Genomic DNA, 23,898 nt, shown 5'->3' on the forward strand with positions numbered 1-23,898 from the left:
ACCCCATCACTGCCAGTCTCACTCCCTGAAAAAACAGGTATCGATGTCAAAAGAAGGCTTTTCGCTTGGGGGGATTGTTTGGCCAAGGTCACGCAAAGGTCAAACTTTTCACCAGTTGTTAACACAAAACTTCCACCTCTACATAGGACTTTTTTGGCTAAATTTGTCCATTTGCGCTTTTTATTTCGTTTAGCAGGAACTAACAATCCTCCCCGTGAAGTGGTCCTGGTGACAAATAAATCGGTCAAACACTCAAATTAAATTGTAGAAACTGAGCTTTCTCCAAAACACACGGTGTAATGCATTTTGCCTGGTTTGAATTTAGGTATACCCACCCAGCATTTTGTTCATGCTTTAAACATTTCACACTGCATGTTTTCCAAGACAGAAATCAATTTCCAGGCAGACTAGTTTCGATAAATGCATGCAAAAATAATTAACTGCCAACAATACAGGACAGAATAAGTTATGGCAGCTGCAGATAGTCAATAAGCCTACAGCAAATCCAGTAGGTTGGGTATGTCTCTAGTTCGATTTTTTCAGTGTTGTTTCATGCTCATTTATAAATATGTTTCCTTAAACCTTTGTTTTTGTTGACTTTTCTTAAACTGGAACAAAGTGTGGCATGGGGAACATTTCATCCCCAACATTATCGCCAGTCTGGCATATGGTAAACTTGCAGACGGCAGTTTACTCGTTATCCTTTGCAAGCTAAAATTAGCTTGATGCTTTTGAAACTCATGACTCAGACACAAATGATATTACTAATCATAAAATTCAGATTTAAGTTTCTGCTTCTGTCTGATGTTTTAAACCAAAAGGAAGCCCTTTCTATAAGACACCTCTTAAAAAAAAAAAATGTTCCAGTACTGGAACCTATGGCACATTTAATTATTTCCCTGCTGTATTGCATTTTGTTGCACGGTAACTGCATCATAAGCATGCTCTGGATTCAAATGTTCTATTATAAAGGCAAAAAAGCCAAATATACTTGAAAAGCCAAATAACACTGAAAGTAACTTTCATAAAAGGATATCACAAATGTTTTTGCATGTTTTGCATGAACACTGCTTGGTGGAAGCGCGGTGCATTCTCTGTGTGAGGATTTTTTCAATTATGTGCCCTTAATTCCTAATAACAGTACTTTTCGTATTAAGCAGTTTCTTGGTAGGGATTTCCATTGGTAATCCATCGGTCAGAGGTACCAAGGCAACGTTTAAATAGGGGAGAAGCATCTAAATCATTCCAGTATAAACGGTGATAAACAACAATAGAGAGAGAGACTCAAGTAGTGCAAACCCATATGTTGATCCAAACTGATATTATCTTGCCATCAGGTACTCAAATAAGCTAAAAGGATTAGCTCTACTAACACAGGTAAATAAAACGTCGGAGGCTTTTATTTACTTTGGAAACACTGACCCTTTTTCCTCACTTAATCTAGTTCCTTCCTGCCACTCCCGCAATCAGTCAATCAGTTGTGACCTCTTACACCCTAGTTCAGGAAAATCAGCATTTTCCTGACAATGAGGCTAAGAAGTGGATGGTGAAATATCACAGTGTCCGGATTTTCCTCCTACATTTGCAGTTATGATTATGAAGTTTTGATGAACTTGTTAATTACTAATACAAAAATCTAAAAGGTCATTTTTGTCTTGTGCGGAACTGAGCCTGCACCCATACAAATATTTATGAATTGTTCATGAGATTTCACAAGGCAAAGGGCCCCAGCTCTACTTTTAGTTACTTCAGAGCTCTTGGAAAAGGGTTAAAAATGTAGCAGGATTGAAGGATAAGGAGTATAAGAGTGCGGAAGGACAGATGAATGGCTGGCAATTGTTTTTGCAACAAAAAAAAACAAAAACATGGCACGGAACCCTATTTGTACATCAAGGCAAATTATATGTACTCAAGTTCTAACATGTTTACATCGTTCGTATAGTTATTACTCACTCTTTTTTAGAAAGACATGTAAATCAGGGAACTTGTCTATCCTCACAACAAGGTTCTAGTATGATTTATGAAGGCACAGAGCCAAGTGCTGAGCCATACCAGTAATAAACCATATGAGACAAGCCATTTTCCAACTTTCATTGTGAAGCACCAAAAGCTTAATATAGAGTTTGGCGGGCGAGATACCTCATCGCAAAAGTGATGGATAAACCCATTGGTCATATTACAAGTGCCATAGGATATAGTCCACTTATAATGCGGTGGACAAGCCATTCTCTGTATTTGTGAGGGAGTATCCTGTCCACCTAACTATAAATATGGCATACGTTTCATAACACTGATCACTTTAAAGGAATGTAAGCAAGCTGCTGGCTATTAGTATGTTTAGGTCTCGCCTAGCAATAGCAGCGCATGCGCTGTCCTCGCCATGCGAGTGCCTTTTGCAATCGATTCTCTGAAAGCCTTACATGCACGCGTAGGGATGGACAAAGATGGCTGCTCTCTCCATTTGTCCAAACCTAACAGCATGCGCGTGTACGTACGGACAATGGACAGTCCGACACCATCTTGTGGCAATAGCTTTCTATTGTCATGGCAACCAAGCTTCTTATCAGAAGCTTCGTCACGCTGCCTTGTTTTTATAGCGCGAACTTCACCCGAAGGTATCGGGTATCAGAGCGCTTTTATTTCTCCTTGCCGAACCAAATATTTCTCTTTGTCATCTCTTCTCTGCATTTCTCTTTCTTTATATTATCTTTCATTTGGTCCGTGTTTAACTCTTTCCTCTCCCTTCTCCCTACCCCTCTCTGCCGTATAGTGGCTTCCTCCCTGGCTTCCCCTCTATTATTTTTTCACTTTGTGTTCGCCCAGCTTTCTTCTTCATCTCTCTCTCTCTCTCAAGTGTTTTTTGCTCCGCATTTTCATGCCTACTTTCGGGGACCCTCTCTTCTTTTCTCCTCAACCGAATCAACCGCAGCTGCGAACAAGGTGCATGTGAACACCACCAACTGCACCTGCAGTGCCCGTGAGCACTAAAAGATGCCCCTGGGGTATCTGTGAGCACCAACTGCCCCTGCAGTGCATGTAAACACCCATAACTGCAACCAAGGCACCTTTTGGAACAACCGTGAGCCCCTAAGACACCAGTGTCCCTCCTGCGAGCAACACCACGTATCGAGGCACCGGCAAGCACCACTTGACTCCACCTGCAGTGCCTTGCAAGCGCCAATAGCACCTAGAGTGCTTGCAAGCACCACCCACTACAATTAATACCACCGCAGGTAAACCCCAGCCCAATAACTGGAGGACCTTTGGGCGCCACTAGTTGCACCTCTTTTACCTACAACCACTGTCCACTGCATCTGCTGCACCCATGAGTGCCAGCAAATGCATTTGTGGCATATGTGTCAGTGAAAGGAACAATAAACACTCCCTAGTGCTTCCTTAAACCACGATTCTACGTCCGTTGCCGCTACACGTAGCAAGTCATGAGGATGTCCACGTGACCGCATTGGAGATTAATTCCCCTCATTTTCACGAGTTGATTCACGTGACCCTATGTGAATTTAAATGTGACATTCAGTCCGTTCTCGGGCAGAATTTTTTTTTAGCACGTACTTTGTGGTAGGAGCAGGGCTTTAAGTGGGATGAAAAAGCTGTGAGGTCTCTCCAAGGGGGGTGGCTGATGCAATTAATGGTGTAGCTTTAAAGCACCTACGTTAAATATGTGTGTTTTTCATTGCTTGCCACCAGACTGGTGTTTTGATGCTCCTGTCATTGCATCCAGATATATAATGCAAGTAACATTACACCTGCAACAAGCCAGGACTATTGCTTTGTCAATGGGTGTTAGTTGCATAAGATAAATAAGCAACAAGTACGGCTTCGTTGTATAGAATATTGAAAATGCTTCAGTTCTGAAATGATGAGACTGAAAGAACAGTCTCTTGGAAGTTACATCAACGCAGTGGAGGGTGGGACTGCTACAAAGCTAAGATTGTTTTTCCACCCAAGGGTGAGGGCAAAAAATGGAGAGCCCGAAATGGAGCTCTCTTAGCACCTGCTTTTTAGAATTACCGGCACTGAGCACCGGCAGGACCCGGCTCATTTAAAGCCCTGGGTAGGAGATACAAACAAGCATTAAAAATGCAATAGGTCTCGCCTTTCATTAAGTTAAAGCCATTTGCTTTGCTATACAATATCATTAGCAAAGCAAATGGCTTTAACTTAATCAAAGGCGCGACCTATTGCATTTTCAATGCTTGTTTGTTTTATTCCTTACATGCAGCAGTCAGATTTCCTAATCCCATTTTATCAACGTATTATAAGAAAACTTTATTTATTAAATCATTTGCTTAAGTTTGAAATATGGATTTATTACGAGACTTGGTGTAAAGTGCCAATATGACAACCATGACTCTGTACTGTATCTAATAAGTATGTTAAGTATAGATCACAAAAATATGTTTCAGTGATGACAGTGTCTCACCATTCTGGGTCTAATTTACAGTAGATTTTCATAAAGAAATTAAAGTAATGTGGAAAAGTTGACAAGTGCACATGCAACGTCACAGGTACTGAGTCACAGTTGGAATCTCACGATTTTTAGATGCACAGAAAGAATGGATTGCAGTGTGTGGATTTGTACACATTGGCATTGTCAGGGGTGTGTCAGGAGAGTGGTTAATGCAAATGGTGCCAACACCCAGTAAATCAATATGTTGTAGGTATCCAGAAACATACCTGTACTGCACCTCCTTGCACGTCACAACTTAAGTGATACTAAAAGTATAAACAAGGGTTTGAATAGCACATTTGTTAAGGTGGCTCGAGCAAAAAACTAATACTTCACAAGGAAGTGTGTAGAATCAAAAAACAAGTGAAGCATCACGTTTCCCCTAACTGTCTCAATATTAAATATGAAGATCATATCTTTGCCTGGTGCACCTTTAGTGCTTTGAGAATCAGGAAAAAAGTTGTTAAAGATATACTGAAAATATACTCAAAGGTTTGGCTTATACATTAAAGTTTACTTTCTGAATCTCCGGGTAGTCAAAAAGTATCCCTGGACTAATAAAGAAAATGAAAAATGTCCAGGATCATCCCTACTTGGAAAACTTTACACATTAATACTTTCCACTATGAAGTGGGAAAACGTGCATTTGCAGTTGAACTCTTTATTTTTTATCCATAGGGAAAATATTGTCATCTGATGCAAAACATCTGTCTTCATACCCCTAATGACATATATCAGACTGTTTCCTTCCCTTACCAACCTAATAAATTACCTACTCCTAAATTTCACAGTAGTAGTATTAGGTGTGTGTGTAAATAAATAGTCTACAAATTAATGGGCTGTCCCTCTAGTTTTCATGTGAACCCCTACTAACCCCAGATGAATACAGCAGAAGATATGTGGAATGTCCTCTGTACAATTTATGGTTTTAAAAATCCATAAATGAGTATAATTTGTTTTGCCATCTCTAGTTCCACTTACATTTGTAAATAATTTGTGACTCAGCCCTTGTTTGTGTTTGTTCACGATTTTGCATCCAGAACAATTCTGAAGTAAGTAGTAAGCTTAAGACATTTGTGGAGAATTAAGTATTCCCAGAATACAACAAAATTACTGTACTGATATTTAGTAATAAGTCTTCATCAAAATGTAGCATTAGCTTCTCATTTCAAAGGGGTGATGAGATTTAATTAGCTGCCATAAGATAAAAGAGAAATATTGTATTAAGGTTTTCTTGCTTAACTGCAGTAGAAGAATGTTTAATTTTGTTTCAATGAAATAACTTTTCCACAATGTTTTGAGAACCTTTGACAAATTCACTTATGCTAAAAGGGACAAGTGTTCTCTGGAGAGATTTTCTGTAAATGTGACATTTGAAATCAAATGACATCACCAGGAAAGCTTGAACAGACAACATATGTGCAACCGTAAAAAGTGAAATGCAGAAAGGCCGTCTTTTTTCAAACCATGCAAAATAAATACCAGGCCCATTATGCAAGTCTGTGTCTACGTGCGTACGTGTCTGTGTCTACGGCGTCAATGTCAATAGTCAAAAATATGTTTTATTTTCCCACAGTCTAAAAAAAGGTAAACCAAGTAAATTATGCACAGAGTAAAGTTAGCATGTTGTAATTTCCCACAGCACTGAAGCATTTTTTCAGATAAGTTATTTATTTTTTAAACTACTGTTTACTCTCCTTATCAGCACACTGGCAATAGAGCCGTCATGCCAAATATCTAATTCAAATATCAAGTTCAAAGTTCAGTGTCAACAAATACTTCCATCTTGGTTTATCTTTAGCTGCAATTGCTAGTGGCATTCAACTGTGCAATAAACACAAGGGCTGGCAGCTACTTTCTACTGGGAGGTGAATCGAATGCTATCCTTGGGAAGACGGCAATCGGAAGGTGTCCAAGCAATCGTATTCCAGCAATTACAACCTGAGCCTGTTCATTTACAGAAGCAATTGTCTGTCTGTTCAGGAATTAATATTGTCATAAACTCGTTGAGACGGTAGAAGTGCAAACAAAAGCTAGTTCCGCTTTTCTATAACTACTGCAGTGAACAACTAGTAGGAATATAAGGATCTATGACAAACAAAAATGTGGATATTTAAGTGGGGAACGAATATTGCCATGTGCAGATTGTTGGACGATATGTATGTGCTAAATAACACTTCTGCTATGAGAACATATGTCAACCGCATATTCCATGAATCTGAAAACAATTATATGAGCCCATAATGGTGTCCTTTTACTTGGTCATGGAACAATATAATAACAACTGGATAACGTATAACGTGCATCTCAGACTCAAGTGACCTTTCCCAGGTAAATGGCATTCTCAATCTACGTCAACAAACAGAAATGATTTCATGTTTGCAGTGAAAACCTAAAGGAAGTTGATGAAGCAAATTCATTTAAAATGGCCAAATGGCCTTGCCAAGAACAGCACTAAAACCGCATTTAATTGGTTTTGGTTTATAGCTTACCATTCTCCCAACTTTCCTGCTAAAGTCTTTCATGCTATCATATTTGAAAATCTTTTCCAGGCACTTTAAAAAGGCTATTAAACCAATACTTTTGATGTTGCATCATCTCTGTATCTTGACTAACCCCACGTCCTGAGACAACTACTGTGGTGTATCGATACCTTACAATTTCTGCTAACACCCATAAATTGATCTTTGATAATACCACCCATAGTCACCTTATTAAAGTATTAGGAGCAACTCAAATTATGGAGGAAAAAAGAAAGATTAGGCCTAATGCCTAGGAGGCAGTCCATTGGATTTAAGTCCAAATTTTAAACTCAGGTTTCATAGTCCAGTTGCCAGGTGGGGCCTCAATCATATCAATTGGGGGTTGAATTGGCTCAGTGTAATTTTTTGAGTTCGGGGAATGCTACAGAAAATGTCTCAGATTTACAAGTGCAAGAGTGTAATAGTGAAAATCCAGACATACTGTACTCACTGATCCAAATAGATAGCTCACGTGGTTAAGAAAGGGGATAAAGCAAGTGAGGATGTCCGGCCGGCAATTTGTACATCAACTGACATTCACATTTTTAGCGATTTCTATAGGAAGATGAGTTGGCTCAAAAGGTACTTATGCACTAACCATAACTGGCCTGGTGTTTCTAACCCCGGATTTCCTGACATTTCTAGGGTTGGGCTGCCAAACCAGATTGGCCCCTACCCGACATTATTCTAGGCCACAGCACAACCACAGAACACAGCCAAACATGAGTCTCCAGTGCCCTTTGATGCCCTTCCCACCACCACCTGCCCCGCTGACACCAGGTGCTAATTGGGTGCAATAATTGCCACTGAAAAGGGAATACATGCAGAAATTGACCAGGGGAAAAAAGAATGCTTTTATTTCTCACTCCAAGGAAGTTAACTTGTAATTGCATGTTACATCTGTGTGTTACTGCAAGATGTCAGTGTTCACAGATGAAGGGTTTACATCCTGCCAGTAGTGTGCTGCTCATAATAGGGACCAAAAAAGCACCGTGGATGCATATTAATAAGTGTAAATATATGTTTTGTGAATTGAAAAGGACAAGCATACTAATTGTGCAGTAGACAATTGCAGGTGTGAAAACTCGCATTAACAACTGCTGATGCTTAACGATACTTAAGCTAATACATCAACTTTGCTAAAATCAGAACTTTTTATCATCATCATAATGTTGATTCCAGTACTTGAATATACTACCACCTGCAGAGGATTCACAAAAAGCTCAGAGAGTATTGCTCAATGAAATCAATGCAAGTCATATATTTCCGTGACCATCCGTCCTCTCTACCCTTGCGTCTATTGTCAGCAGATCATACATTCTAAAATATTAAGATTGTCAGACTTATATTTTCTTTCTTTTCTTCCACTAAGAAACTATTTGTAAGCATTGCCTAATTTAAACTATTTCTCCTGGTGGAGAAACTTCCAGCAACATCATTAATTTTGGTGGTTCTCCCCCAATTGCTTTATTGGCTTGGAACCACACATAAGGAAACTTTTTTTAAAGATGTATGTGTTGATTCAGGGTTGGAATTGCCATACCCCAATAAATGCACCTTTGTATGTGTTTTGTGTTTTTTTTGATTAGTTATACTTTGAAGACCCCATTGATTCCACGCAAAATACTAACCTTTTAACTGCAGAAAATTGGCCATACTAGCAGATTTTACCTAGTCTGACATTTTATTTAAGTGAGCGAATCTCGACAGATCCAGAATCTATGAGAAAGAGTTTTTGAAATTGCAACCACAGATGTCTTCATGTTTTTAGTATCACTTTGAGGCTCAAAAACGTCAGACTATTGATACTGCTATATTTTTGCAGCTGAATATGCATATATAAATATATAAATTCATATTTTGTAGCTTGGAGAACTCATCAAAGCACTTTTAGTAAGGAGTTGAAGTGTAAAGAAACACTTAACAAGAAGGTGGAGTATTACATCTTCAAAATTTCCGGAGTTTACTTATGATTGGTTTTATTATCTTGGAGAACATTTTCAATTGTAGTTGAATGAATGTCACAGGAACTAAATTAAAAAAAAAACACATGTTGAAAAACTTCACCAAAGATAGATGTGCCTAAGATAAATGATTAATAAAGATATATTACTCCTATGCTGATCTGTAAACATATTTGTGTTTAATGATTTGACCAACAAAAATATATGTTCACAGTGATCTTCCAAATTAGGGAAACCAAGCCTAAACATGTTGTCCTCTAAGAAAACCCTTAAGACAAATGGCAAATGGCCAGTCATCCTAGAGATTCTCTCCTGCAGTCCTGTCTGCTGTTGGTAAAACAGGTCGAGGGGAGTTACACAGCTTTTCAATATCTATTCTAATACCAATTATCGTGCGGCACACGAGGTATTACAGAAGAATATTTGTTTTCATTTAGAAATGAATGTTCACTCAGAATTCAAACTATTCGTAATCAAATAGCTTTCATTTGAGCAAACCTGTATGTGGTACTTTCCTTTAGCACAACTGGTGGGCAGTACTCATCCCTATCGCAGTCAACAGAAATACAAAGTATCATTTCAATTGATCAGGTTTGCTATTTTGAATGAAAAGTTTTGATGGAAAGTAAGCACCACTTTATTCCGAAGAAGTAAAAAAGGTACTCTTTAGTATTGCACTGAGAATGAAAAAGAATACATGTCACTATTGTTCAGGTCCTCTTGAGGTTTGTTTTTAAGTGGCTAGTTGTGTTAATGGTTGTGTGGCAGATATATCATCAGTTTAAACATATAAACACTGCATAATCAGGAGGACAGTGAAAAATCCACTCCACGGAAAAAGCCAAAGGGCATTAAGCTGAAAGCCAAGTTCAATGCATATTACAAAGTAAACCTACAGTAGGTTCGGTCCTCTTCGCTGATGCTCTCGTCCTTTTCAATTGAGCACTAGATCCAGTCAAAACCAATCACATGTAAGTAGCATCAGAACAGGTTAATCAAAGACAGGACCTGATGCTTCCACTGACTGCCCTTCGAAGGTTCTGACGAATTGCTATGAGTCAATGTCAACTGATGACAGCAGCTTTTCAGCTAATCAATGGCTCTAAAAATGATCATGAATTCTTCTCACAGGCCAGCTCTTTTTACCATCAATACATGTGAAGGATGAAAAGCTCACTTTTGTAGTTTTTAATCAGCTCATAAGTAAAGCAGTTACTTGGAAACAGAGGTCACCTTGCTAAAGAGAGAGTCTGCCTTTTGCATGTTCTTGTATTAGCATAGCATAGTAAAAAATATATCTTGCAATAACTGTGTCAAGAGAGCTGTACAATGTGACAGGCAATACTGTAAGAATGCTAGTGGACTTAAGCAACAAGGGACTACTTTACAAAACAATATAATCTGTGGAGTGTTTATGGTAATAAATACACATATTCCAAACAAAATTCACAAACTATAATAATGCAAAATGTGTAAGCATGAGGTGAGGCAGCCTGCATCAAAGGGAGGATTTAAAGTGACTGGTCCCCCCTGCCAGGTTGGGTGCTGTCCAGTTTAAAACAAGTTCGGAATGCTTAAAGATTGGAATAACTAATATGACTTGAAAGTACTTTGTTCAGGTTGTGCACCATATAAATCATGCTAAATCAACAGTAATAAACGAGCATTGTTCTTTTAAAGCCAGTAAAAAAAAGATGGTGGCACACATTTACTATTGGAAATTCCTAGTCTCCTTCATGGTGTCTCGCTTTATGGCGTGTATCTCATAAAAAATATTAAATTTGTATAAACCTTGCCATCTCCATGCTCTTGGATAGAGAGTAAACTCACTACAGACATCCACTGATGAGCCCTGCTCCAGATCTGAGTAACAACTTTGCATCTGTTTTGAAAATGAACTAATACGTTATTCATACCCGTAAGAAACAATAGCTTTCACCAATGGTGACTATCTGAAGGGTCATGGCACAGCCAGTTGGACCAGAAGAACAAGAATATTAAACTTTTACGCAAGTACACACCATGGGCATTTTCTAACAGAGATGAGGCAAAAAAAACTCCAAAGGTGAAAAGGTCTAGTGACTAAGAATCCATGATGTTAACTGCACTGTGCGAAAAACTATTCAGCATATTTCACACATTCTTGTTGGAAATTGTGCATAAAAGCAATGAGCAAGAAGGTTATATGTTCAAGGTTAGAATAAGCATGCTTATATCAGCCATGCTTTTTTTAAACAACCTTTTTCTGGAACGTATGTTAAGGAACAGTCACATTTATGTCTTTCCATTAATTAAATTTCTCAATGATGGGCATATCAACAATCTTCTCAACCGGCTTCAACAATAGGCTAGGGCTTACATGTTTAGTTGATGTACATAAGCAGACACAATAAAAAGTCTTTAACAATTTTACCTACACATCAAACTGCCCCTTCAAATCTATGTTGAAAGGCAGCCCTGAATATAGCATATGTACGGCTTAATGTAGGACAAAGCGGCCTGTATGATAGTTTGTATCAATCTACCAAGGCCTTCTTTAACAGATGAAGAGGTAGCAATGCAGGTCAAGAAACTTTGAGGTAAATGATACAAGGATAAAAAGATAGTTTACCCTAGAAATTTACATGCACATGTACACGTGCCACACACAACCTGTACAACCAGTAGACACTTTCTATTAAAAATGAATGTTCTAACCTTCTCTTCATCTGACTGAACAACCAACAAGTGTGCAACTGAATTTGAAAGAGCACTTTCACAATGCAAAATTTCCCTGGAAATTCAAGTTTTTTGTGACAATAAGTTCTAGGCACAGCTCGCTCTAGGGAATAACTTAGGGTGCATTTGGGGTTCCATCAGTCCAGTTTTGTTTACATTGCTGTATATTGGCTTCTACAGAGAAGGAAAGGAACTGAGGACTGAGCAACAGAAACTGAGACATCAAATTGAGGATAAGGTCATTTCCGGCTTGTTCTGGTGTCAGGTCTAAACAGATCTCTATTTTATGAACTCAAAGTACATCAAAGTATACCAACAAATATAGGGTTATTAATGAAATTCACACATGTATCTCAAAACTCTTTCACCCTTAGCCAACAAAAAATAAAGAATATCAAAACCATTGAAGACTTTTTTGAGATAGCATTTTTCCGATTGCCATAGTTCGCTGCTTTTCTTGCCACCCTTCACATCCCAGTTAGAAAAAAACCTCCTCATTTTTGGCCCCGAATATTATAAACACTTTTGCTTTTGTTTTTAACTATCCGAAGGCTACAAAATCCATCTCTGCATACAAAGAAACATGGGGGGAGGGGCTCCTCATTTTCTCAATGATGCCATAATCCTGGATAAATCGCTGAATAACTAGTCATTTCAATGTTGTCACTGTACAGTCTCCGTGAGATGTGGCTTATCCAGTTGCCTTCATGTGGCAACAGGAGACTGACACAATTACAAAGCGCGGAGCATAGTGGCAAACAACTGAACACAAAAGGGCAGGAATAGAAAGCCAGAAGCTGCCTCTTTGCTTTCAGAACAGACAGGTACACATCTTACACCTAAGTTATACACACTGAAACTGGCACAATCCTTAACAACACCAATATTTCAAGTAACTCTGTTGCACTCATATATGCCGCTGTGGGTCCTAATTTTTGTGGAAAGATTATGCTTTTTGTACCAATAAGATCACCACAAATCTATGCTTTAATATATGGACATAATAAATATGGAAAGAAAACAATAATCCTAATTGAACGTGATAATGAATATAAAAAAAAAATCTGATGGGCGTTCATTGGAGTATGTCACTCACAACATTTCACGTATAACCTCTGTCTTTTCCTCTATTAACCAAGCTGTCATACCCAAAATACAATTCCAGCAGTAAACATTTTACATATATATTAACATGAAGTCTGTCACCTCTTTTCATCGATTAAACAAATTGTCGTACTCAAAATACAAAACCAGCTGTAAGTGAGAGAAGCCAATGAAGAAAACGAGGTCAAACAGATATCATTGCAACCTGTGGCCCCATCTACATTCAAACTCGGAAATGGAAAGGCACTCTTACGACTTGAGATGCACATTTCACACACAATGTGTGAGCTTCAGAGCCTTCACAGAGGCAGAACTGGAAACTGCTACCCTCTGCACGACCACTTCAACACTGGAGGCCTGGCAGCAGTTTCAGGTTACATTCTAAAGCAGAATGGCTGCTTTTGCAAATTAAAATATCTTCCATGGCCTAAGCTGCTCCAGCGCTGTCCATAGGCAAAAAAAGAAAATATATAAAGCGGTGGAGCAACACTTAAGCTGCGCCATAATTGGAAGTATGTGAAAAATGAAGTGTCAGCTCGGTCAATAAAGGGCAAAGGTCACGGGGGAACTGCAGCACAAACTCTGCGCTAAAATATGCTCATTAAGACGTCCAATCGTGGAGCGCCTTCCAACTACCCCATTAGTCATCGCCCTCTGAAGGCTTCGAATGCCTGCGCCTGCTCTTACAGCTCCGTGCAAAGAGGAGAGCCGGTAAATAAATCGTTGTTCGGTGATCTGGAACATAATGCGGTCGCTCTCGCCCTCCCCTTTCCATCCAGCCAGCTCGGCCTGCTGGCTTCAGTCTTGAAACAACTGCCCGGAGAGCCCCCCAATCACAAATGCAATTGCATTTCTGCCTATCGGCGAGCGGAGCTCGCGCAGAGGCAGCAAAATGCGGCCCACGACTGTGAACGTAATGCTTAACAAATATCTTTTCCAGTGACGTTTTCAGAAAATCAAATTCTGTATCAGAAACGGGAGGTCAAAAATGAAGTAGCACAGACCTGTGTGAAAATTGGCTTCATATGCACACACGTGTATTATACACAGGCAAACACACACACACATACCGAAAAGAGGCCCCTTGAACTTCTGCTAAATATCATTTTCCTGTTAAAGCCAGAGGTCAGAAGGTCCTCGGTTTCTGCCAGAGCTCTGAGACAGTTTACTATTGCAGGCCTCTATTTACAAGCCTCTCTTGTGATGTGGAGTCAGCAACCTTTCCTTAAACAACCAAGCGTCTGAAATGTTTCAAATTCTGTCAGTATTACTCAACATTCAGGAAGGGAATCATTTTAAACACAAAAACACAATGACAATCAATGCCCTCCAAGTGCTGCTCAAAGACTTTGTAGCTTCAACCAACATGTCTATATTTCTCCTTGAAAATAAATAAAACAGGCACAAAAACGAATTTATAACTATCAATAATAATTTTAAAAAAAACTCACTCTATGTACTGATCTATTCTACAAGTGAAGTTACAAGTTTTTACAATTTCTTTTAAAACGGAGTATTAGGCTACCTTTAAGCAAAAAACATCTGCCGCTAAGGATACAAAAAGTCAATTTAAAACAAGGCAGGAAAACAATTCGGATATTTTTTAAAAGAGTTCATAGAAAGAAGGGAGAGGGGAATGGTCGTATGCTTTTAAAATGTTTAGGTTATGTGAGATTTGAGGCAGGCTTAATTTACACACTGAAGTACAAGCAGCCAGAGCTTACTATTCAGGCAAGTTGTGAAAGTGTCCACTCAATCTATCTTGATTGGAAGTGCAGAGACGTCCATCTTATCTCGCTTTAACCACTTCCCCCAAACAAACGTGTGCCCTCTACAGATAGCAAGTTCACGAGCCAGATACTATGACCCCTGCCTGGAGCCACTATAACCCCTGGCTGGGCCTAACTCGTGGACCATTAGAAATATTGTGAGCTTGTAGAATCGTCTACAGTTAATACCAGGTAGAAATTGCTTTTGATGACTGCTTTACGTAAAGAAATTTTAATTTATTTGCACACAAGAATCCTGAATGGGGTCTACTATCCTGACTGCCTGTTTTAAGTCGCTCGCCTTTGATAGAATCACTTTTACCTTCATTGACAGACATAACAGTCACTAGATCAGAGAAGAAGAAAGTTGCCCAATGCACAGCATTGGTCTTATGTAGAATTACCTGTATTTTATGGTGTATCAGTAAAGCCATTATATGTTGATTTTCACAAGTACTCTTTGATAGAGCGATGACCGGGCATCATGTGGTGTGTAGGTTATTACATAGAATACTTTCTTTAGGCAATTTCACTATAAACTGAAAAGATAGTTCACTCATTTGGATGGGCATTGGGCATGTTAAATTGGCGTCAGAGGGACTTACCCAAGACATGATTGCTTAATCTCCTTATTAAAATTAATTAGGCCAGAAAATGAGTCCTGTGATGACAGCCAAGTGGCTGTACTTAGGATGAATCTGAAAGGGAGGGGGGGGGGGGCACTGACAAGTGTCAGCTCGCCATCTTCCTATGGAAGCAGAACACGACTCCTTGTCCCCAAGACTTTGAATCAGATCTCCCCACCATTGACCTGCGCTGTTAATGTTTTATGTGATTCTCTGCAATGTATCTGTTGTAAAGCGCTCCGATACCCTCGGGTCAGGCCAGCGCTATATAAAACTTCTTACATAAATAAAAATAAATAAACATGAGCGAGTCAGCACCTACACACACAATCTAGCCCCAATGCCAGCTAAGTAGCGGGAGTAGGAATATAGAGAGCTAGACAGATAAATATACAATAACAGGAGGATTTGTATCTTTTGTTTCTGTGGTTATTAACATTCTGCCGGATGACTGAGTACGTTTTGCAGCATAATCCACGAGGAATGTCAGTAAAACCTTTTGGTACCCCACCCAAATTATATATTTGCTTATGTCAGGCATTTCTTTTTCCTTGAATAAAGTAAACATAAATATTGTTTTGAACTGCATAACTAAGACTTGCCTCAACGGAATACTCCACTTAGAAGTGAAAAGCACGGCTACTTCCCAAATTCATGGTTGATTGTGAAACAGTATGGTTTATTTAGTGGACCAATTAGCCACTTAAGTAAGTTTATTTATCAACTGATTGGGAAAGGTTTGTTTTAAAAGTAGTTCTTTTCTATTATAGTCTCTGGGTGGAACACCTACATAATCTCTACTATTAAAATCAGCCACAAAAATGACACACACAATTAAATTAAACATGTCCACAACTAACCAATATTTATTGTAGCTCTGAGAACTAAAGCATTCACTGTAGAGCTTTATGCGTATCTGAAGATCGCAGATTAAAATTATGGAAGTCACTTTTGTCTTTTATCCTTTTCTGGTCGATAACGTAAGTGTCATAGATTGATGTCAGCATCTGCCTTTAGACAGAATCAATATCATAGTGTGTTATGCAAGCAACATCTTTGATATGTGTGTGAGTGTATGGGGGGGTTGATAGGTAGACAGACAGACAGACAGACAGACAGACAGACAGACAGACAGACAGACAGACAGACAGATAGATAGATAGATAGATAGATAGATAGATAGATAGATAGATAGATAGATAGATAGATAGATAGATAGATAGATATGCATGCACTTGACCATTCCTCGTGCTAATGTACTCTAAAGGCAGGGCCACTTGAGTCACACAAATCAGCAGTCATTATATTTTCCCTATAAATATGGATTTGCAGCACTAGCCACGTTGCCCCTCAACGGCACTATAACACGCAATATCTAAAAAAAAGGCTTCTAACTGAAATAGGTCAAGATATTACTGCATGTGTAGGGTACACTTTGCTGCAAGCTGTTAAAGAAAGTACGTAGTCACCTTACAGTTGTTACTTGCTGCATACAAGCATTTAAAGAGTTGACATTTATGCAGGTGGCGTTATCATGCCCAACTGATAGACTAGAAAAATGTTTTTGGAGTCTGGTGTCTTAAATCCTAAAATGCCTCTTTGAGAGGCACATGTAGTAAATATAAGTAGCACAGGTTATGCTAATGTAGGGCTGTTACTTAATGCACTGTGATGGTTCCAGAGGTCTACATCAGGAGCACAGAGTAAATCCAAAACTGGAGGTAATTTTTAAGCATAGGTGCGATGGACAGAATAGATGAACACATTTTATTACAAGAAGTGTGTATATGCAGGCTTCTATTCAGCTGAGTGCAATATTTTATGTTTTACATGAACTATTTTACTCTGAGAAGTAGAAAGTGCTGTGTTAATAAAATACCACTCTTGGGAGACCATGCAAGACAAAATCATCTGTGCCCTGATTACGATGTCGGGCGGACGCAACCATTGCGGTGAAGCAAACGCCCAACCATACATCGGCAGTTCCTACAACCCAATTAGGATGTGACCAAACATAGTGCAGTCGGAAACTTCCATTTATCAATGGGAGCTTGTGCACCGGCTGAAAACACCAGCAGCACAAGCTTGCAGTAAAAACTTGAAGTTTGTTAACATGCCTGCACCGCGTGGCAGGCATCTCTTGGTGCCTGCCACGTGGTGCAGGGATGTTGAGGTGGGCACTAGAGGTGCCATAAAGGGCAGTATGCGGAGGCCGCAGAAGGATGGGAGCCATGGTAGGGGCCCCCAAAGACACTTTCCAACAGCAGTTCCACGTTGGAAAAGCCGACATGGAACTGCTGTCAGAAAGTGCCGTCATAATCCCGGCGGCGAAAACGCCCTCCATAAGGGATTATGAAGTGTTCCCAAATGAGCGACGGGCTCCTTGAGCCCATCGGAACCACGTTGGAATCCTCCTGCATGTTTAAACTCCGATTGCAGTCATCCTAATACCCATTGTTATCAGGGCCTTACTGTTATTAAATACCAATATGTGTAAAATATGCTAAATGTGTTTAGTTAGCCTTCTTTAGAAAACAACACATTTCTACATCATTAGGATACCTTGAGCTCAAAGAGTGTTTAACTATATAATGTTACACATGTGCCACGTAATTTACAATTAATCATAGAACAATACATCTGGTATTTCTTTCGTTTCTGCATAAAATTCCTTTCCTTTGTTAAATAATTTAGTTCGCACTACTACATAAATTGGTCTTAAATTAACACATATTTCCATTGGCCTCTTACTGGCTTAACATAATGAGTCTAAAGGTTGTGTCCACACAATTCCCTTCTTCAAGCTCGGAGACCATTAAATAACTAGCACAATACCATATTTGTATTTATAAATCCAAAACCACAAATATTTCTTTCTTGGACTAATACACCAACCAAACTTTAGAGACTCTTTTAATGTAACTTTTCATCATATCAATTCAACAGAAGAACTGTGAAGCATTTTTACTTTAACAAGCAGTATTTATTGCTAGATGTTTCACACCATAAAACACGACCAACTCATCCAATATGAAAAATAATTGCCACCATAATGTCAGCACCCTTTGAAAGCTTGGTAAATACCATACAGCATGTGGAATATGTGGAGACTAACTAATACTCTTACATTCCAGACTTGAATTAAAACTATGCAAATGGGACTACTTCCTTTGTTTAGAGGATTGCAAAATAATTGACAAGCTGCACCTTTTTCCACAATATGTTGTATACATTTGTCCAGAGACAAACATGTACCCAGGGACGTTGTTCAGTTAAAAAAAGAAACCAGGATAGCAACCATCCTACCTTGTTCACTGCTGTTGTCCCCACTATGTGACGTATGACCTCCACTGGAGGGCCCCGGTGTTCCCCCTGAGCGTGTTGATGCTGTGTCATCGTGATCTCTGCTCCAAGAAGGCTGTAGAATGCAAATTGAAAGAAAAAGATCAATTAGGTGGCTCCAACACCACATCAAAAGTCTGATATTTATTTCAAGGGCTAATAAATAACACACACTCACTAAAAATTTAAATAAACGTGGAAATGGGCAAAAGTCAGCAAAAGGTTGCAGAAGGGTGATTCAAAGCCCATCTGAATAATCATTTTCTACTGGCTCTATCTAACACCACCTGAATCCCTACTCCCAACTTAATGGTCTCATGACATCTGTATCTTCTGTTTCCAGCTCACTGAATAAACATTAGAGTCTTGGATCTCACCCTTCTCCGGGGCCACTTTAGGATTGGTTACTCTGTCCTCATCATCTCACCACTACCTCTTTTCTCCACTGATGTAGAGTCATGCAACAATAAATGGCTGATTCCTTTACCTCATTAGAATTCTAATTCCTACAATCTTTAGCTGTCATATGCGCCAACATATGATACCACAACACCAGGTTGACTAATTACCGCTCTTTTACTTTGTGTAGTACCTATACCATAACGCGCGCACACACCCACACACGCGAAAGTAAAATATAATCTCCATTTAAAAATGAAGTACTTATTCATACCGCATATGTGGTGCATAAATTTACCTTTTCCTATACTTTACATACAAAACTCTAACATCCCATGCAATAATATCCATGTGAAGTCCGCGCTATAGAAATAAATAGGAAATAAAAATCATTAAAACATTGCCAACCTTCCTCAAATTAAAATATAGCACAGCCAAACACAGAGTCACTGCACAAAATGCACATGTTTTGCTACCACAGAAAATAGAATCATTCAAGGCAAGGGAGAAGCAGACCTGCCAGTCAATCCCAGTTATATTTTTAGCATCAGCACAGCCCTTGGCATGGCATGTCTGCCGCTCTGCACACATGCAGAAGGCGCGTAGAGGTCTGAGAGATCCCGCCTGCGCAGCCCTCGGATTCACAAAACGAGGCCACAGTGGGATGTTTTTCAGCTTTTGGCTAGTTGGCGAGTTAGAAACTGGCCCGCGCGAGGACAATGAAAGAAAGACGAACAATGGCTTCACATGGGCTGCGTGGGCTCTCGGCCCCATGCAGCGGCGGCTTGTACTGCTCAACGGAAAACAGATGTTACTCCTTATCGCGGGCTGCATTTGGAAGTAAGATTCAGGTTTGAAAACCTGGCTGTGAATTCAGCTCTGGTGAAAAAGGATCCCAGCCGCGGCTCCTTCCCAAAACTTCTTTATCAAAACAAACGGATTTAATTAGAACTGGTCCACAGTTCTACACACAGCGCCTCACTGGCCACTTTACACATGTTTATGCGCGTAATAAGACTGTATGTATTCTTTACAATGTCCACTCTCACATCTTATTAAAATAGTGGTTGTGTTTGTGTACCACGACGTACATCTGAACAACACAGCTACAAGCAACCACCACAACGAAGCTATGAGTGACACAACAGACTAAAACAGCGCCAAGCTCTTTCAAGACACAACTCGAAAAACATCAGGAGTAGGGGGGAGGGGACAAGTGATTTAAAACATTTTCCTCCTCTTCTTCTAATGATAGTGCTATGCTTTTATGATTTCACATTGAAGGTGGGAGGCAGCGTGCTATTGCTTTTTTCAGCCCCATGCTTTCGTAAGCAAGTCGCCAGCACACTGCAATTTAGGGATTTCCAATTGTTTAATTCTGTGATTCGATGGGACAATGGGAGAACCATGAAAGAACTTCCTTTAACCAATAGGGCTCTAAGGCATACCAGAGGCATTCTGTAATGAGTAAACTGGAGACCAAGACCAGCATGAAGAGCCAATGCATGCATCTCTACTTTGTGTGACTGTAGCTTTAAAAGGGGGACTTGTTTGCTCAGAGAAGCGCAGAAAGAATAGTACAGCACCCAGGGGACTGACAACGCCAAGGACAAAGCCCCGGTGCCTCGACATGCAAAAGGATGTTTTTTTATGTGCTGCAAATCCCACTTATAAATATAATTAGAAGGGGAGAATGGCAAACTATTGCATTAACTGTAATTGAACAAAAGACCAGCAAGCCAAGAGGGAGGTTGCGGGAGCCCGGGGGAGCTCCGCGCCGCATCAGATCCTGTGAGTGACATCCCCAGGGTACTCTCATTCTATTTGTGTTGTCCCTCATAACAACTGTTGACTGGTGATCCGGTGTGTAATTAAAAGAGAGGCTGAAGCTACAAGCTGAAATTGAGCACGAGAGACTCCCTAGGCAGAAATGTGCTGATTACCCCGATTGTGAGAACAATTCTCAAACGGTGAGTAGGGCAGAAGGATGATGCCAAGCTAAGTGAAGAGCTACACTTTTATGCCACACCACCTCTGATGCATTCTCCATCTTTTCACAAGCTCTGCTGATTTATGCAGTGCAACTCCATTCTACCCCCACTTTTCAGCAGTGCAAGATGTAGATTAATTCAATGCTTAATTGTTTAGTAAATTCAATTTTCCACAACCTATTCTGCACCACTTTAGTTCAGGTTCTTAAATCTTCAGCGGTGAACGCAGAGCCCAGCGTCTGTGATCTGCGCCTACCTTTCTCATCGCCATTTTTCTTCCTCCACCACTTAATTCACCATGAAAAGATTTTCCTTGCTGGAGATTCTGATTCCACTATGATCTGTGAGGCATTCCGATTCACTGCATTTCCATTGTGCCGGCATCCTGGCTGCTGGGCTACACTTTTCTCACAGCTATGACTGCATTAAACGGGCACTCATGCAAGAAATGTTAGATTCCACCTCGGCTTATCAGAACTATTCGTGCAATCCAAAGATGTATAAATCTGCTCATTCTCCTGGGGCAGTAGTTTAAGAGCTGTGATTCATAATAAATGTTATCAGAACCCTTTACTGTTTATGTGGCCTATGCACATCTTAAGAGGCTTAGCTGGTTTGGCATCATTGTATTGAATTTCCTTCTGCCGCTTTCCCTATATTTTGAGCTGTACAATGAAAAATGTGGACGGTGACCAATCAATTAAGATTTGCATGTGCTTTCGGCCCATTGAAATAGCTGCCTAACTTGTTACTAAGATTATCTCTTCGTTATACTGTTAAAAAGTAAAGCATGGAGATCAGTCAGGGGCAAATATGCAGACTCATTCATTTGTTTGGCACTCAGTGGGAAAGACCATCTATTAGCAAGCAAACACTGAAAAGCCACGGGTTAAGATGCACGTGCTTCTTGGCATAGCATTACCTCACAATTTTTAACACACCATATATTTAATAGTAGGAAATACAATCCGAAAACTAACCAGGGTCAAAGACTGCCTATGATCCGTTTGCAAATTCTAATAATAAAAGCTGCGCTATGCAAAGATTTTCTGCGAGAAGTTCAGTGTTACTCCTGGTCTTAGCATGACTTCTGAATTTCCAGGTTTAAGACGCACCTACTCACGGAGACAATCTTTGGCTATTGAACCCCAAATGTCCAGTTTTGATTGTTTAACTTATCAGAAGAGTGCTGTGCATCAGCACCAACAGCTACAGTGGTTTAGTGAAACTGTTGGCAATCACTTCCCAGTCTAGAGGTTTAGACAAATGTAGTGGAACAAACGATACGATGAATCCGGCCTATGCGAAGACCTCACTCCACAATCCAGAAGTAACTCAAAATAGCATCTTGGGCCTCTGCAGGTATTCAAGCGAGGCCAGATATGCTGAACAGCAAATCAAGGTGACACCTACTTTCCAAGAAGCAGTGCGAGCTTTCAAAGGCCCCTTTGTTGGCAAACGCCAGGAGAGTCTAGATAACAATGCATTCCCTGCATGACGGCCAATTAAAGCAACCGTACTAACTACCAAGTAAACCTGACAACAATTCCTTCAACATCTCAACCAAACCAAAACAGTGATCTGTGTGCAGCTTTCCGGGTTTCAATAGCATTCCTGAGAGATATCATCTTAGGTTTGTAGAAGCCACTCCCTTTAAGCCATCCCTTTGGTTAGAGAGCTTGCTAAAACATAACACTGCTCTGACCTTTCTGTTCACAAAACCCTGGCTTGTACCAGCCTGATACAAACAACATAACATCAACACCTGAGCTGGGTGGCAATGCATTTCAAGTATTGAGACCCGCATAGAAATGGCTAGTAGCCACAATTAGGTTATTTCCGATAAGCGTGTAAAGTGGAAAATTGGGAGGAAACTTTGTTTCCCTTGTGAGGATTTCCAATTAAAGAGAAGCTGAAGCAAGCTTTGGTAAATTCAATATGTCCGCGTGCTTTTTTTTGCTAACATATGCAATAGGCATGGAAAGACATAAATAAGTTGCGAAGAGCTTATTTACTATTGCGCTTATTTACAATTATCTTTGTGATTCTGCCGTATTAAGAAGTTTCATATTATTTGTGGCAGATTAACTTGTGACTATCTTCAGCGGCAATGATAGCAGTAAGCGCCTATATAAAAGCAACGAGTTACTAACACCAGCTTACTGAAAACAGACTGGCATGCGAAAATGGTTTCTGTGTACCTGTAGATACTGGGAAAGATTAGACAGACGGGCCTCGGTGCATTCTGATGTAACACCCATAAATCCTCCTCCAACCCTCCTTTCTGCACATTAAAGTAAAGTTTCAGTGTTGTTGATGGTGAAATAAGATATCCTGAGGGCACTCCTATGGATAAAACCCTGAATTGTGTTTCAAAACTTCTGAAATTTCTTGAATCTGGCAATCAAATCCATATGAATTTTTTTTTACAAATATTTTGCCTGCATTACTCACATTTTTAAGAAATAAAATAAATCTATCATTTTTGCTACAAATATGCTTTTTTGGTCTGGCATTAGCAAAGACTGCTTGATTTTACTAAAATTATATGACTAAGTTGTTACATATATTAACTACCTATAGGGGCTCTCAGCAAGCCCTCTTCATCAATGAATCTGTTACTGTGTCATTCACATTTTTCTTCCTCTCAGCATACAGCATGGGACAATAAGTAGGCCCAAGTCAGCTATTGGTAAACCTCACTGTGAGTGACACCTTTCACAAGGTGCACATCCACATACAAAGTACTTCTATTAAATGCCAGGAACTACTATGTAATGTGTGCTCTCTCAGGCCAAAATGTATTTTTGATTTTAGTCCCAAAAAAATTGTACGTTGATGAAGGCCAGGCAGCGTCCCCAATGATAACTTTTTTGCAAAACCATGACAAAACACAACAAGCATTGACAAAGCTAAAAGGCTGTTGACCAACGCCAGACCTACTGGCTTAGAAAATGCCTGTTTTAAATCTACACGGCAGATGTGGTTTATCTAC

The 23,898-nt window shown here is 39.7% G+C and overlaps 1 protein-coding gene across 2 annotated transcripts in view; it reads right to left on the bottom strand.

The window, feature by feature from the left end:
* Positions 1-23,898, bottom strand: part of MEIS1 (Meis homeobox 1) — a 152,344-nt gene that overhangs the window by 103,111 nt on the left and 25,335 nt on the right. For both annotated transcript variants that reach the window (XM_085612515.1, XM_085612514.1), the window contains exon 7: positions 18,478-18,589. In XM_085612515.1, coding sequence (XP_085468641.1) covers positions 18,478-18,589 — 112 coding nt within the window. The remainder of the gene's footprint in view (positions 1-18,477; positions 18,590-23,898) is intronic.

Source organism: Triturus cristatus, chromosome 6, assembly GCF_964204655.1.
Source record: "Triturus cristatus chromosome 6, aTriCri1.1, whole genome shotgun sequence".
In the NCBI taxonomy this organism is placed as follows: Eukaryota; Metazoa; Chordata; class Amphibia; order Caudata; family Salamandridae; genus Triturus; species Triturus cristatus.